The 16,392-nt window shown below is 42.8% G+C and overlaps 1 protein-coding gene across 2 annotated transcripts in view; it reads right to left on the bottom strand.

Moving 5' to 3' along the window:
* C6 (complement C6) overlaps positions 1–7,403 on the bottom strand; it is a 38,701-nt gene extending 31,298 nt beyond the window's left edge. Inside the window, exons 1-6 of one of the 2 annotated variants that reach the window (XM_034774165.1) lie at positions 7,245–7,403; positions 5,882–6,041; positions 4,741–4,897; positions 2,646–2,790; positions 1,752–1,893; positions 769–907 (exon numbers count right to left, since the gene is read on the bottom strand). In XM_034774165.1, the coding sequence (XP_034630056.1) occupies positions 769–907; positions 1,752–1,893; positions 2,646–2,790; positions 4,741–4,897; positions 5,882–6,024 (726 nt within the window). In that variant the 5' untranslated portion in view covers positions 6,025–6,041; positions 7,245–7,403. Of the gene's footprint in view, positions 1–768; positions 908–1,751; positions 1,894–2,645; positions 2,791–4,740; positions 4,898–5,881; positions 6,042–7,109; positions 7,129–7,244 lie in introns of those variants that run through there. The other variant, XM_034774166.1, reaches the window with a different exon arrangement.
* Positions 7,404–16,392: the final 8,989 nt, after the last annotated feature.

Raw genomic sequence — 16,392 nt, forward strand, 5'->3', positions numbered from 1 at the left:
TCTACTGCTTGTAAGATTCTGTGGAAGAGCAGTGACTTTACAAGTGAACATTGCACAAGTTCCTCTTCTCTGCCTCCTCTGCCTCTTTCCCAGCACTTCCCCCACTTAGGACTTTCTGGGAGGGAGGGGAAGGAGTGGAGATGCGGTGCTTCCCCGCTCTTCTCCCTCCCTCCCTCCCTCCCTCCCAGAAAGTCCTAAGCACCGCCAAACAGCTGTTTGACGGTGCTAAGGACTTCGGAGGGGAGGTAAGGAGTGGGGATGCGGCTGTTCCGGAGAGGAGGTGGAGCGGGGGTGGGAAGAGGTGGGCCAGGAGTGGAGCGGGGACAGGAAGAGGCAGGCCTGGAGCATCCCCCGGCAAAGTCGGCGCCTGTTCTTCTCTGGGGAAGCTGCCGCTGCGAAGGTGCTTCCTAGTGTCCTTGCCTGTAGCGAGCTGTGCCTGTGTGGAGTAAGCCAGGGGCACTTCCCAACAGTACTGTACAGTATATAATGCCTTTTGTCTGCCCCCCAAAATTTTCCTTGGAACCTGACCCCCTGTATTTACATTAAATATTAAGGGAAAATTGGATTCGTTTAACATTGTTTCACTTAAAGTTTTTCAGGAACATAACTACAACGTTAAGTGAGGAGTTACTGTACCCTGGTCATAGCCCTTAGGTACTTTTCTTGAGTCATAATCTAGAATATATCACTACTTAACACACCCATATATCTCATATGGACATCTCATAGCAGAGCTGTTGTTTAGTGGCTTTACTCCTCAGACAGTACCTGAAAGCGGATAGTCTCAAGATTTGCAGGAACACGAAATGATTTCCTTGTGTCATTGCCTTTTACAGTTGTGCATTTTCCTCCATTGAATGAGTTATCAAGGATTTCTCCTCGGCTCTCTCCAGCCAGAAGATGAAAACTAGAAAGCAAGTAATTTTCAGAAATTAAAAAGACATGGAAAAATAATAGGGCTAAAACCTGGTGTAAATCAACATAGCTGAAGAGAATGTAGGTTTACATCAACTAAGGATCTAATCAATGGATTTTATGTTGCTTTGAAAGGAATTCTTCCTACAAGAGTTCAGAACTCATGAAGAATGCATCTCAAAAATGCACCTATACTTTCCTGCTTTTCTCTCTCTGTTGATCCAGGACCCTATGTCACACCCATCACTGGGGAACTGGAATACCTAGGGCTGTAATGTTTGAAGAGGCTGCACATATATCCCCTCTGTGCTATGCTCTGGGTCTTTGGATTCAATTCTGGATTAGAAGCACTTTATGGCAGAAGAGTGAGTTGCATACAGTCACCCAGTAAAATTGTTCTTTTCAGCTGACAGTAGCAAACAAAACATAACTTTAAATGATGTTGGGTAAAAATCTAATCAAAGAAATTCACATGTAGTGCAAAACAAGAGATGTTTAGGGAAACATTCTCCAACTGACAGAAGGGCTCAGACACAATGTAACTGCACATTTCTGATGTGAGGCTGCCAAGAGGACCCATGGGTGGGCCCCGACCCCCCAGAGACTAGTGCTCTCTCTATTGCATCCTGTATAAGAAACAAGGGAATGCTGTGCCTCTGTGCTTAATTATATTCTTATAATTTTTTGATATTCTTAATAAAAAGATACCAGGTATTTGGTGCAGTTGGATTCAGTAATGTACCAGTGCAGCCTTCAGATAGTAACTACCTAATTTACGTAAATGTTAATGAGATAAAAACACCATAACCCGAAAAAGGCAAGCAAAAGCAATGTACCCATTGCCCATTAACTGTACACTGGGGATGCTCTCATATCTCCTGTTGCACACGGTCTTTATCCGCCGACAGTCCCTTTCATCTGAGTTGTCCCCGCAGTCGTTCTCTCCATTGCACTCCAAACTTTTGGCAATGCAGCGACCTGTTCCAGAGAAACCGCAGAAGCAAAAACATTTTTCGTATGATAGCTCTGTCCATTAGAATGAGGGTAAGAGAGAGATGTTTCTAATGCTTCAATAATTAGGAGGTATGAGTCTGCAGGGAGAAAAGAACTCTAAGGAAATAACAGAAATGCCTTCGTTGTTCTAGTTGGGAGCAGCTTCTCTTGTTCTAAGGGTTGTCTACATGCAGAATTGCCCTGGTTTAATTTAAGATTTGCCAAAAGCCTATGTGAACATACTGTCTTTGGTTTAACTCGGGCTTATTTTAATTGAGGAACAGGCCAAAGCTAAACCCACATAAGCCACCTTTAAATCTACTTAAGAGTGTCCACCCAGAACTTTGCACTAGTTCAGTTAAACTGGTACAAAACAAGTCCTAAAACTCTAAAGAGCCATGTACACATACAGAGGAACCCATGCAAAGAATCTCTTCTTGTTAGAGCATTGCTGTTCTTCAGTAAACAGAGCTCATGCCCACAATCTGCCTTGGCTCAAGTTTCTTGCAGACACAATGAAGACAGAAGGAAGCAGCACAAAGATATAAAGCTCCTATTTTGCACACAAATGCCTGGGCAATCCGTTCTCTTTAACTTCTTTCCAAAAATCCACAAATGCATATGAAGGATTTGGAGAGTACATACAGCATGTCATTTTTCAAATAAGTAGCCTATTACCTTTATTATTTTGATTTGAACATCTGATTTAGTAGTTATGGAGTGAATAGCACCATTACCATTTTCACACTGGAACTTAGTCCTGCAGTCAACTTCCTCTATGTTGCAAAGTTTAGTTGGGAAGCATCTCCGGGAATCCACCAATTGTTCAGTACAGGCCTGTCCCCTGAACTGAGATGGGCGCCGCAAGGACCTCACACGAAACTGAAAGGAAACAGAGGAAAAACAAAAGGGTTATTTTTGTGTTTACCTATTCACTAGCTAGATAGTATTAATGAGCAGTGGGCAGAGCTATACACAGCTGGTTGCTGTTGACTAGAACTGGAGTTGCATGAATTGCATGGGTGTAACTCCAAGGTTAGGCAGAGCAGAATCAGACCCACTATGTATCTTTGTCTGCAGTCAAGATTATGTTTCCTTCTAGGCTTCATTGTTTGTGATTATTTGTGATCCATAACTGCATTACTATATTAACTATGCCGAGTTCTATGCACCATCTCGCCGCCCATGTCATCCTTTCCAATCATTTGGAATTTAATTAGTCTTATCTTTGTATTTGTTTTGGAAATCACACCCTTCTGTCTTCAAGGTCATTTATATAAAGCTGCCAAGCATCATCCAGAGACCAGAGAGAGATTTATACAAGGCTGGAGGGAAACGTGGATGGGGTGGAGTATTTTATCAATGCAAACCAATTTTTTAGCTTGTAACAGAAAAATACACTGCGTCAATAGCTATGTGATTAAAAACAAGGCAGTATTTCATATACATGTTTCTAAACAAAAACTGAGTAAACAAGAGAGGCTGAGGGTTCTGTACCATAGGTGCTGGAACTAGGGATACTAGGGGTGCTGCTGCACCCCCTGGCTTGAAGTGGTTTCCAACATATACAGGCTTTACAGCTTGGTTCAGTGGTTCTGAACACCCCCACTCTACAAATTATTCCAGTACCCCTTTTCTGTACAGTTTAAAAAAATGCACAGTGAAGATATGAGTTATTGCTCCCTGAAGCTCTTGGTGTTTGTATGTGGGGCTGCTGCTGCGTTTCTCAATTCCTGCTGTCCCTCTCTGTACCAGCTCTGCCTGGCTCTAGAGAGAAGATGGGGGCAGACTGATGGCAGAGCACCTTCTCCACACAAATGCCACATGAGCTAAATCATCTCCTAAGGAAAACATCCCTGCTTCCCACACATCCCACTTGGGCGGAGCAGTTTGGTAGCCTGAGGAGCTGCAGGAAGCATGACTATCTAAGCACATAGATGTCTGAAGTTCCATAGAGCATATCAATTGCCTAACTGGACCAGCCCCATGGCCCATCTAACCCAATATCCTGTCTCAGACAATGGCAGCACCAGATACTTCAGAGGAAGGTGTAAAATGCCACAATGGGATAATCTGCCCTCCGTGAGGGAAATCCCACATGACTCAGGGCATCCTTGAGATGGGCAAGCCATGATATGCTTTCTGGACTCACGCTGCATTTCGGCAGCATGGCTCTCTTAAGAATTAGTTACCTGGATTGGTCTCATCGGATTCTGAAATACCTTTGAAAATCTGACCTTAAAGATTTAATTAGGTGCCTAAATACTTTTGAAAATCTTCCTTTTAGAAGCAGAGTTGGAATGAATGTTGAAAGAAGCAGTCTTAATTCCCACTGCCAGACTAGGACAGTATTTACACTCTTTATCTTTTTTTTAAATCCCATTAGAGTGGATGATCTGACCCCATCAATGTAATTATTCCCCACTTTAAAATGTATTGACAAATACTGTGGAATATTCATACAGCTCTGCCATTTTGGGGTGACCCAAAGAGACTTGTTAATTTGATGGCAGAATTTACTAAATCTATGGGAGACTTGTTCCTAATAATGACACTACCCCTTGAGAAAGGAGACTTGGCAGATTTGATGCCTTTTTGTAGCAACATGTGTGTAACAATGATTTGTGGTATCCCAACATGTTACCTCTCTCTCTATTCTGAGCTGTTTCTTTTAACTGACTCCCTCCTATTCCTGCTCTGATGCCAATTTATTATTGATTTCCTCTGTTCCCTTGGACTGTGCAAATCAGTTTGCCATGTGGTTCAGTATCTGAAATGCAAATCAAACAGTCATTTCCTCACACTCACCCATCAAATTTATTTTTCACCTACTTGTTTTTTAACACACGGGTCACATTCCGACCAAGGACCAAAGTCTCCAAGCTGACAGTTGATAGGACATGCCTGCTCGTTACATGCCCGGGATTCCTGCTTTGTGCACACTTGGTCACAGAAGTTTTTTCTATAATAATCATCCACTTTTATTTGCCTAAAATGTAAAAAGTTAAAATGATTAATTTAGTTAGAGCCCTTTTAAAAAGTGGGAACTGGCTTCAAAGTTTGGATCCAGGGGCAAGCTTCTTCCAACTTTGGGGTGGGAGATGTTCACATCTGAGGTTTTTGGGTTCCGATCACTATAATGATTAGGGACAATTGTGAATTTGGATCCAACCCATCCAAACTTCCTCAGTGTTCAGGAGTTTAATGGAACAGGTCCATCTCTATGGCAAGGTGCCAGCAGATGCGAACAGAAAAAGATCAGATTTTAATACCCAGAGATAAGGAGCGGCTTCTGTGCAGGAAAGAAAGAGAAGAATCCAGTTGGATGATATACCAATGTAACAAGGAAACCTGTACCTCTGAAGTTAGGCACGATTTACCTTCTGTTGCAGAATTAAAACACTGATGCAGAATTCAATATTTACGGGACAAGCTTTTTTGAGACTGCCAAGTTTGACTCCTTTATATCTGTTCAAAGGCAGTGCATTGCAATGGCCGGACCTTCCAGCCAAGTAGCGCAGCACTCTGTGAAGCTCATCAGTATCACTCCAGAGTTGGCTTGGATGATGGTGGGTCAGTCACATATATACTGCTTACTGGAGCAATGCAGGACTGAACCCATCATTACCAGAATAAATTAATATTGGGCTGTTCTATGTCCTCACTACAAGGTTCGTGAGCAAGAAAGATTCACTTGGAGACATCTCAATTTTTTTAAAATGTACTTTGTGATGAGATTTTAAACTTTTCATATCTATTCATCATCTAAAGACTGGGACAGGCCAACTGTTCTTTTTTCCTTATAGGTTATGAATGCAACAACTTCCAAAAGAAAAATAAGGATTTTTTTACACAGCATACTGCAAGTCCTTGGGTATTTTTAGATTTGCCAACCCCAAAGTGATATTTTCCTAACAGTCTATCTGAAACAGAAAAGTGAAGAGGTAAAATCAATATGGTAGTTCACACCTACCTTTGCCTGGTCTGGGTTCCATAATTGCAAGTTTTTGAACAGCTTGACCATGAACCCCAGGGGTAATGTTCACAGTAGCATCCCTGGCTGCTCTGAATTGCCGTGCCCAGGAGGATAAAGCACACGAATATACTCTTGTCCATAGTTTGAAGGTGTCCAGCTACACAAAAATGAACATACAGCGCAAGAGCAACATACATTGGAACATACACATTTTTGTGCCCATCTCTTAATAAGAATTTGTTTTTCATTATCTTAATTTTGAAAGTGCAGTAAGGTAGAGATCTCATTCAAAATACCATATAACTGACTGAAACTTCTGGAAAGCGATTATTGTTCAAGGGATTTATCTGTTAATATTTTAAGAACCAATCCTGTGTCACACAAGTCAATAGGAGTTTTGCCATTGACTAGAATGGGAGTAGGATTGAGCCCTAAATGAATATTTATAACACCATTTCTGATTAAGAAATTGTCTAAATCTTCATGTATGTGACCAATAATAATTTGATCCTGCTATCCTTACTCAGGGGTATTCCCAATCGGTATTTTGCTTGAATAAAAACAGGATTAGGAGCAATGGTTGTTTCAAATTAAGCCTGAAACTATAGAACACTATCCCCTAACGAACCAAGATCAGATACATTTTGACCCTAATCCTTCGATGGGACTAGTCACAGGCTTAAAATGAACCATTTTGCTTAAGTGTCTTGCTGTATGGGGCCACTGTTTCTACAGCTTTTCCTTGCTACCTTGAGCACCATCAGATACATTTCAATTCCTGTTTTATTTCACTGGGCTGCCTGTCTAAGCTACAAACTCCCACTATGCCAGGCTCAGCAGAGAAGGAAGCCAGGGATGAATGCTGGCCCACTACTAATTCCTACATATCAATTAATATGTATTTGATGAGTGATCAGATTACAGAATGGTCCTTGGAAAATAATATTTAGAAAATATACAAAGCTCTTCAAAGTGTTACATCAACGACTAATCCCTGGAAGGAAGGTTGATTTTTGATAAAAGTATTATTCACATTTAACAGATGGAACAACTGAACACAGAAGTGATTTGCTAGTGCGTAAGTAGCAAAGCAGAGATTAGAAATTCTGGCTTTCCTGGAATCCCTGCTTCCCAGTCCCCTGCTATATCCAGTTATGGTACTTCCCACCTAAAAACGACCAAACTCTACTGAAATTCTTTTCATGTTACTTTGTTCATGCCTTACCTGTGTGCAGATAAAGGCTTACTTGTTCTGATCTGCTAGAGTATCTATAATAAATATGCTGACAATTACCAAAGTTATATACAGTTTATGCACACTATAAAAGTGAATTAATCCATTTAAAAGAAGTAGACTTACCCTGGTGCTTCAAATACACTGAAATCAAAAGCAAAAAAGCCCACTTGGCTAATTTACCACAGGATGGTTGGCTGCAAAGTCAGACAGTTTCAGTTTTATGTAACCTCAGCCAGGTTTGAAAGGTTTTTCAAAGCCTTTTCAAGAGGTGCAGAGGTTCTGTTTGTTGTAGTTACATTTTAATCAAAGATCCGCTGGTGGTATTATAGCTTTCAGACAAGCCAGCTGACTGTCAGCACCTCTGTGATTACCTTTAAAAATGTATCTTATGCTTTGGTGTTGTGCTAGGAATTTCTCTTTATACTATGTAGACCTTTGGGAATATGCAATTATTTTAAAGTGGTTGTTCAGAAACATACATATGCCCATGGATACACACACACACTTTTCCTACAATGTAGGAGGCTGAGTAATACTTATTTGCATAACACTGTGCATATACAGAAAGGAATGAACTTTATCTTGCAGTATTGATACATTACCATGGTTGTGGGAAGGCTGATGGGGCATGGCCATCTTTAATATTAATAGCAAAACCCAGGGAAAAGCAGACATAGGATGATTTATTTAAACAGATAGTCAAACATAACAAGGAAGAAAATATGGCCACATGTGAATATATATATTTTCCTTTAAAGAATCACTTTAAACCTGTCTGGTTAGGTTCTCAGCTGCTCTAAACTGGCATAAGCCTAATACCAATTATGTCAGTTTACACCAGCTGAGAATCTGGTCCTTCATAGTTTATAGTGAGATATTTTTAGGCAGATTTGGTAAAACTGTTATATTTCACCAGTAACAAAATAAAGCCTACTACGTGCACTCTTCTCTGGATTTTGATAAAGAAGCATTGAAAATTAAAGTTAGCAAGACACATCCTTCCCCATCTCTCTTCCCATAAAGAGACTGTCATCCATTAAATAAATACGGTGACAGCATTACTGGAAGTTAAAGTCTGCTTTTTTCTTTACACAGAGTTATGAAATGAAACAATCAACCTCCACATCTCAGAAAAATATCCCACTGTGTAGAAACGGGGCAGCAACTAATGCTCCTGCCCATACATGACAGAATAGCTACTACTCTTTTTTGGTATTCCTGGATTGCTACTTCTGTCATGAGGATGTCAATTCCTGATTCCTACTTAAGTCAAGTTAATGCCAAGTGTTGCAGATCTCCTTGATATGCCTGATGATATCTCCATACAATTCAGCCCCCAATTTGAGAACAATTGGTTTAGGTAGAAAGCTAGTGAAATTCCACTAAGGCGTGACAAGTTCCATAATAAATTGTATTAGTAAACACAAACTATAATACATAAGGGTCCAATCCAACAAAGAATATCAAATCCTGTATATTCTCCAGAAGGCCGTGGAGGGAAAGTTGATCTCCCAAAGAAGTCAAAGACCAAACAGGCAGACTACTCCAGGATTGAGATTATTTAAACTGCCTCTTTGCATCTGGTCTTGAACTGCTTCCACTGGACCTTCGGTGGACACAAAGACTAATGAGGGAAGTATGAGGCATGGGTAATTCTCCTTCATGACTACATCCAAGGGAAGGGTAGACTGATGAGTTTTGTGATGGAGCTCTCTATCTGGTTTGTTTAAAGCACAATTTCCTGAGGGAGGGTGTGATGGCTGCTCTGAACACACCGAAGAGATAGGGATTGCTGCTAGTGAACCACCAGTAACCTTCATTCCAGACACCAGAAACAATAGCTACATCCTCCCTAGTAGAACAATCACACTCTAGCAGTCACTTAGGGCCAGATTTACAAAGGCACTGAAAGATGCACTCATACCTAGTGGGATTTTCAATAGCCTCCCTAGGTGCTTAATGCCCGTGACTTTAGGTGCTTAACCTGTTTAGGCACTTTTGTAAATCCCATCGAGTGCCTATCTGCATCTTTAGGGGCCTTAGTACCTTTGTAATCCTGGTTATCACAGAGTAGCTCCTTCCGGGTCCTAGGACTGCACTAGATTGTAAACAATTTTGGGCAGGGACAGTCCTTTTGTCCTGTATTGTACAGCACTAGGGGTCCTGGTTCATGACTGGGGCTCATAGGTGCCTGGATAATAGAACTAATATAGAAGAGGTGTTGAATAGTTGAGGTGAACGTGTCCCATCACCACCAATTGCTCATTTTCCATGGCTCCCTTTCTTGCCAATCCAAGTTAATCTTTGGAATTGAGCAGTTAACTAGAGAAAAGTGTAATTTTATTGCTACAACCCCTTTGTTGTTTTTTATATTACAGTAATGCCTAGATGCCCTAGTTGAGATTGAGGCTCCATTGTGTTAGGCACGATATGAACATAGTCACAGATAGCCCCTACCCTGAAGAACTGTCTGTATGAATAGACAAAACAGGCAAAGGGTGGGAAGGGAAACAGGGGTACAGAGATGGAGCTTGCCCAAGACAGCTAAGAAAAGTGAGGAAGAGAAATGAAATCTCTCAACTCCCACTACGGTGCCCTACCAACGAGAGAATGCTGCCATCCAAGCTTCCTTCACTCCCAGCTGAGTGGCAAGAATCTCCCCTCACATTAAAGATTACAGGGCCCCAGACACACATTTCCAAGAAACTGGCAAAATTAAGCTCCAAGTCACTCATGTATTCGAAAAAACAAAACCAAAACCCACTTGGACAGTTTGCTGCATTTCATTATTTTTCAGTTATGGTTACAGCTTTTTTTTGTTTGTTTTGCCTCTGGTCTGGAGCAGTCTTGTTACAGAATTCGAGGATATAATTAGCAAACTGATGTTCTATTGCCTTTTACCATATCATTATTGCACTGAATAAACTGTCATAAGAAATCAGAATAATTACCAGTCAGCCTGACTGACGACTCGGTGGGAATTGTGAAGTTCTTTGGAAAACACTTGCCTATTCATTTCACAGTGTATCCTTGACTGATACCAGTTTACTGATAAATATTTGGGTGGCCTACACTCAGGGCCGGCTCTAACTTTTTTGCCGCCCCAAGCAGCAAAAAAAAGTGCCGCCCCACCATAACACCCTTCCCCCAGCGCCGCCCCGCCGAAACACCCCCCAGCCGAACGCCACACCGCCGAACAGCTGCCACCCCCCGCTGCGCTGCTGAACACCCCCCGCGCGGAGCGCCGCTCAGCTGAACCCCCCCGCCAAGTGCCGCGCAGCTGAACCGCCCCCCTCACGGAGTGCCGCCAAACACCCCCGCCCCCCGCCGAGCGCTGCCGAACAGCCTCTGCCCCCCCCGCCGAGTGCTGTGCCGCCGAAATCCCGCCCCCTGAAGAGTGCCGCGCCACCGAAACCCTGCCCTCTGCGGAGCGCCGCCGAACCGCTTCTGCCCCCTGTGGAGCGCCACAATGCTGAAGCCCCCCCGTGCGGAGCACTGCCAAACCCCCCCCCCCCCCCCCCCCCCCCCCCCCCCGCCGCCACCCCCCCCCCCCCTGTGCCGAGCACCACGCCGCCCCTCGCCACCCCAAGATTGGCCGCCCCTTACCAGATACCGCCCCAAGCACGTGCTTGGTTGCCTGGTGCCTGGAGCCGGCCCTGCCTACACTGCATTGTAAATATAATCTAAGTGTACAACATTAGGTATAGGTAAAACTCCACAAATTGTGAGTCTTGGTTATAACAGCTAATATTTGATGGATAAACCAACACTTTTCATGACTGACTGAGAAACTGCTTTTTGTGTTCTTTTATAATACGAGAACAAGGAGTCACTCCAGATCTAATTTAAAATAACTGAAAGGAAATACCACCTCAGGCAGTCATCTAAATACCTTGAAAACTCTGGGCCATAGTCAATAGAGATGGGAATATGCAGCAGGCCATCTAGTCCACCTCCTATTATTGAAAGATTGTTCCTTGCAGTGTATTTTCTAGTACTTTGGATTAGAATCTTTTTGTCTTAATTTTAATAATTGTGATGGATTGGACCCCCCTTCTGCGGTGCCACCTGATGTGCTGGGGTCCCACTGATCCCAACCGTTCCACCAGCCTGGGCTCCCTCACCCTGTTCCGCTGTGCCAGGTTCGCAAGCCTTCTCCAGCGCGCGCGCACACACACACACACACACACACGTAGGGACACACCCAGTTGCAAATGGACACAGAGATCTGATTCTTCCCACACAGAGCTGCTTGGTGATTGCCTAGCACTCAAGTGCACACCTCCTTTGGGATGCAAACCCAAAATTATATTGTCTTGCACTGTATAGAGATCTATATAGCATAAGGTCATAAAAATCTCCCCCTCCCTCAATGTGCAGGAAGATATACACAGCTTTCCCCCCCGCCCCCATTATGAATTGCACAAACTGGGTTGTGGAATAAACAAAGAACACGTTTATTAACTGCAAAAGGTAAATTTTAAGTGACTATAAGAGATAGCAAACAGAACAAAGCAGATTACTGAGCAAATAAAACAAAAACACGCAAACTAGGCTGGATACATTAAAGAAATTGGCTACAAAAAGTAATTTCTCACCCTAAATGTTGTTTCAAGCAGGTTGCAGAGTTTCTTGAAGTGAAGCTGCAAGCAGTTCAGTTTACATCTTCAGGGATTCCTTTTACAGGCTGTCCTTTCTTGCCTGGACTCAGTCCCTGTCTCCCCCAGCTTAGTTCCTTTGTTTCTTTGGGTGTTTTCAGCAGTCTTCCTTCTTCAGCAGGGAGGCAGCGGAGAAGAGCCAAGATTAACTTACTCCCCAGCCTTAAATAGGCTATACATATGGCGGGAATCTTTTGTTTCCTAGCCCACTCCCTTCCAGTGGGAAAAATACCAGCTCAAGATGGGACCGTGTACCAGGTGACATGATCACATGACCTTGTCGTGTCAAAGAAGCATCCCAGGAAGCTTCTCAGAAAGGTAGGAGATTAGTATCTTCAAAGTTCTATTGTCCTTAATGGCCCATCCAGGCTAGTGGGGGAATGCCCACCAGACAGTAGGCATTCCCCCAAGTATACACAGTTGTAATTGTTACATAGCCAATATTCCTAACTTCAGATACAGAAATGATACATGCATACAAATTGAATATTCACATTCAGTAAATCATAACCTTTCCAATGATACCTCACATGACCCATCTTGCATAACATCTTAGTTATGCCATATTAATAACAATATTTTTATGAAGAACATGGGGTGCAGCATCGCAATATTCCTTTAATGAACTTCCTCAGTCATTTGGTTTTTCATCCAGAAATGACAAAAACAAACCCCATAATGCTCCCTAAATTCTGCAATAATGCTACTATAAGTAACTTTGCACCAAAGCTAGGGAAACGGTTTCCTGATTTTATTAAGAAAAAAAACTTCTCACAGTTTACTGAGAAATGAAGTGATTCTTTGGGCAAATCTAGGAGAGTTTCAGGATAGTCCTAAATGCAGTGTGGCTGAGAGCTCCTCTCAACAGGGTCTCACCTCTTCTCTCCCACCCTTCATCTCGTTCCACCTACTCAGAGGAGACACAGTGTCCTGATACCTCTTACCCTCACCCTGATAGCCAGCTGGCTTGGTCCCCTCATCCTACATGTTCAGGGGGAGGGGATTTGTAAGGTCAGTCTCCTCCTCCTCCTCCCCAAACCCTTCAAGCATTTTGTGGCAGGTAAGTGGGCTAGAAGCAGGGAAAAGAGACTCTTCTAGTCCCACTATCTCTCGCCTTTACATAAACCTGGGATTGAGAGATAGGACAATTTCCTGTGGACTAACAAGGTGTTCCTGGAACATTGCTCTGTCTCTTTCATCCTTTTGCATTAAGACCAGCCAAAATAGTGACAGTGAGAACTTTCCCTAGCTATTTATTGAGAAGACTGGTGTTTGAGAAGCTGGGAGGTAGTGGGAACCCTTTTTTCCAATCTGAGCTTTATGTTCTAGGAGTCGGGCCATATAGCCCAGATGGATACATTGCCAACTCAAGTAGCCATTCAGTTGAAATGACACACCCTTTTTGACTTCCAAATGCTTTAACCGCCAGAACAGAAACTGTGACTGGAGTTTTTTTTTTTTAATACAGTTGCCAACACTTTTCTTAGTTGGTAGATGACTACTAAGCGTATCTGATCAGCTATACAATTTAATGGCAATACAATTTATTGTACAATCATGCAAGTCAGTCATCTGTGCAATCTTTATATAAATGACTAATTTAATTTTCCATTTGTACATTGAATATTAGAAAACTGGACTTTTTAAAGCTTAGATCAATAATACTTTTTAGACTAAGCAGAATTTTTTTAAATGAAGGAAAAGAAAAGAACTCTAATTCCCATCTGGTCAGTTGGAGTTTAAATTTACTATACCATGCCTTGTACTTGACAATTTAGTGGGTCTTTTCCCCATTTTTAAATCCTTATGATCCTATGTCCTCCCATCATAAAGTGTTGAAATAGAAATGTGCAGGCACCTTTAAGCATGAAAGGCTTTCTGACAGCCTCCAATATTGAAATGTTTTGACATATCCTATAACAGGAAAAGTGAACCATAAAATATCTTATTTATTCTATCCATCATCGGGTCTTCTGTTGACAAGGGTGACATTCTCCCCCGGGCACTTAGAAGGCCAACTTCATACTCTGTCATACTCTAGTCAGTTATATTTTCATGAATTTGGACACACATACTGCTTTCTCCATGATATCCTCAGTACCTACAACTGAGCAGAAAGACAATTCATAGCTAATAGAAGGGGGTGAGAGGAGAAGCATACATTAGCACTGTCCCCAAGTTATTCATTTGGGGAGGGAAATTTTTATTAAAGGTTTATGCTGCAGGATTCAGATGTTGTATTGTGGGATTCAAAAGCTTCAGAATATAATTGGTGTAACCCAGCCTGGAGGTGTGGCTGCAGTCTTCTCCCTTTTCTCCTCAAGGTTATAGGTCCTGGGTTCAAGGGCACCTGGAGCCTCCATCCAAGGAACCCCCTCTATCACCATGCCTCCATGGGACACAACTGAGAATACCAAATTCAGGACAAGCTGCTGGGGAAAAGGGAAGACACACCCCAAAACTGGTGGTTATTCTCCCATGAGAAATACCAAACCAGCAACAAAAGAAAATCTCTGTCTCACAACACTGGCTAACAAGAAGTCAGATATGCAGATTCCTTAGATATTCCAGTTCTGGATTCAACACGCAGACACTAGATTTAACTAGGAGTGGTTATTTAAAACCAATTCCATTCAAACAAAAGGGTTCTTCTCATCCCAAAGGACCAGCCACATATCAGGTCAAGCAAACTATCTTTTGATGGAGTCTCTTCCCTCCCTGTGGGGCTGGCCTCTGGACGATTCTTTGGGTCTCCATTTTGTGATAATCTTTGTATCTCTGTAGACTGTCCCTGGGTGTTGTGTCTGCCAGCTCATAAGGGCTCCTGTTCCATCAGATCACTTGTCCCTCTGGCGCAATCACCTTGTATGACCTGATTACCACTGCACCCATCATGATTCCTTTAGTCCACTCCTTTTGCTGTCTCTCTAATGGCTGGATTGTCACAGGGCTGAAAGGTCCTTGGCTGACCTGTCATACTCTAGTGCGTGGTTTCTTTGATTGTTGATCATCTCCTTTTGGCAGAATCTCCATCCTTCTCACTGCAACAAGTGTCCCCTCCTTGGTAGCAGGGCTTTGGTGCTTTGCCCCATCAATGTCTGTACTGGACTGTTTTGGTACCCCTGTAAGGGGGTTATGCTGTGTGCTAAAAAATGGTAACAAGGGGTCTGATCCACAAGAAACAACCTTGTGTAACAGCCTCTTGGAATCAGCGCTGATTTCACCTTACCATCACTCTGTGGGTATGCTGGGGAGGAGGTCTGATGGTCAAACTCCTGTTTCCATGCATGAAAATTCCTTGAATTCTTCTGAGGCAAATTGGGGTCCATTGTCAGTGAATAAAATGTCTGGAATGACATCTCTCTGAAAGTGGACCTTCAGTTTGCCAGACACTGTCTTGCTTCTTATATCAGGCAGGGCATCAACCTCCTAAAATTTGAACAGTAGTCCACTATAATCAAGTATTGTTTTCCATTGAGGTAAATGACTCCACTCCCACCTATTCCTATGGTTGGGTGGGCAGCCCATGGTGGTTTCATAGTCTCTTTCTGCTGGTGACTAACACATGACTGGCAGGAATCACACCCTTCTATCAAGGAGCACAGTTGTGTATTCATTACTGGTCAGTAAACACAAACTGGAATGCCTCCAAGGCAGCTATCAATGCCCAGGTGCAAAACGTATTTTTTGCATGACATCCTTATGTAATGAGGTGGGGACAACAGCTCTCTGTCCTTGAAATACAATTCCATCCGGCACACATTTAAAAATATTGTTTGCTCCTACCAGTACTTGCCTTCTGGCCATGTACTAGTATCACTCTCTTGACAACCTATAGTTAGATGTCTCCCTGTTGAAACTGGGAGATGAATCCATTAACATGCTGCACTAATGTCCTGACCCCTCCTCCACCAACTCCCTGATACTAGGTATAAATGCCTTGCTCAGGGTGTCAGCTAATACCAGTAGTTGTCCTAGACAATATCCACCTGGAGGCATGTCAATGTGCACTGCAATCTCTTTCGAGCACTATGATGGGGTTTTACCATGGTTGTCTCTCGGAGTTTGTGGGCTGATTGCACCATGACTGGGTGGCTATAGATGTACTGATGGAATTGCTCCACTCCAGATCCCACAACCATAAGCTCTTTTTCTATTTCGGTATACCCTTGCCTGCTGCTCCTGCAAAAGAGCTACACCCATTCCTTTCTCAATGCATCACACCGGTGTGTCAGCTTCAATCCTGGCTGGTAGTGCTTCAGGACTGAGGCTTCTGTAATATCATTTGTTTCAGCACATTAACTGCTTGCTGTTGGGAACCTGCCCAGTTCCACTTCACATCCTGCCTTGTGAGCTGACATATGACTTGGCCTGATGACTTCTTACCATCACCCTTTTGCTTACCCGAGCTGTTCTGGCTTCTGCAGGTGCTATGATACCCCTGTGGTGCAGACTTTTAAGCTCCTTCATATTGAATTATGTAGTACCATTGGAATTCTCCTTCATGGTAAGCATACAGGTTCCACTGTGGGGTCTCCTTTGAGCCACAGCTTTCCTTTGAGGCACTCATTGCCTTTGAAAATATTCCCATGTGCTTTTAAAATGGTCTCTAT

This window comes from Trachemys scripta, chromosome 6, assembly GCF_013100865.1.
Source record: "Trachemys scripta elegans isolate TJP31775 chromosome 6, CAS_Tse_1.0, whole genome shotgun sequence".
In the NCBI taxonomy this organism is placed as follows: Eukaryota; Metazoa; Chordata; order Testudines; family Emydidae; genus Trachemys; species Trachemys scripta.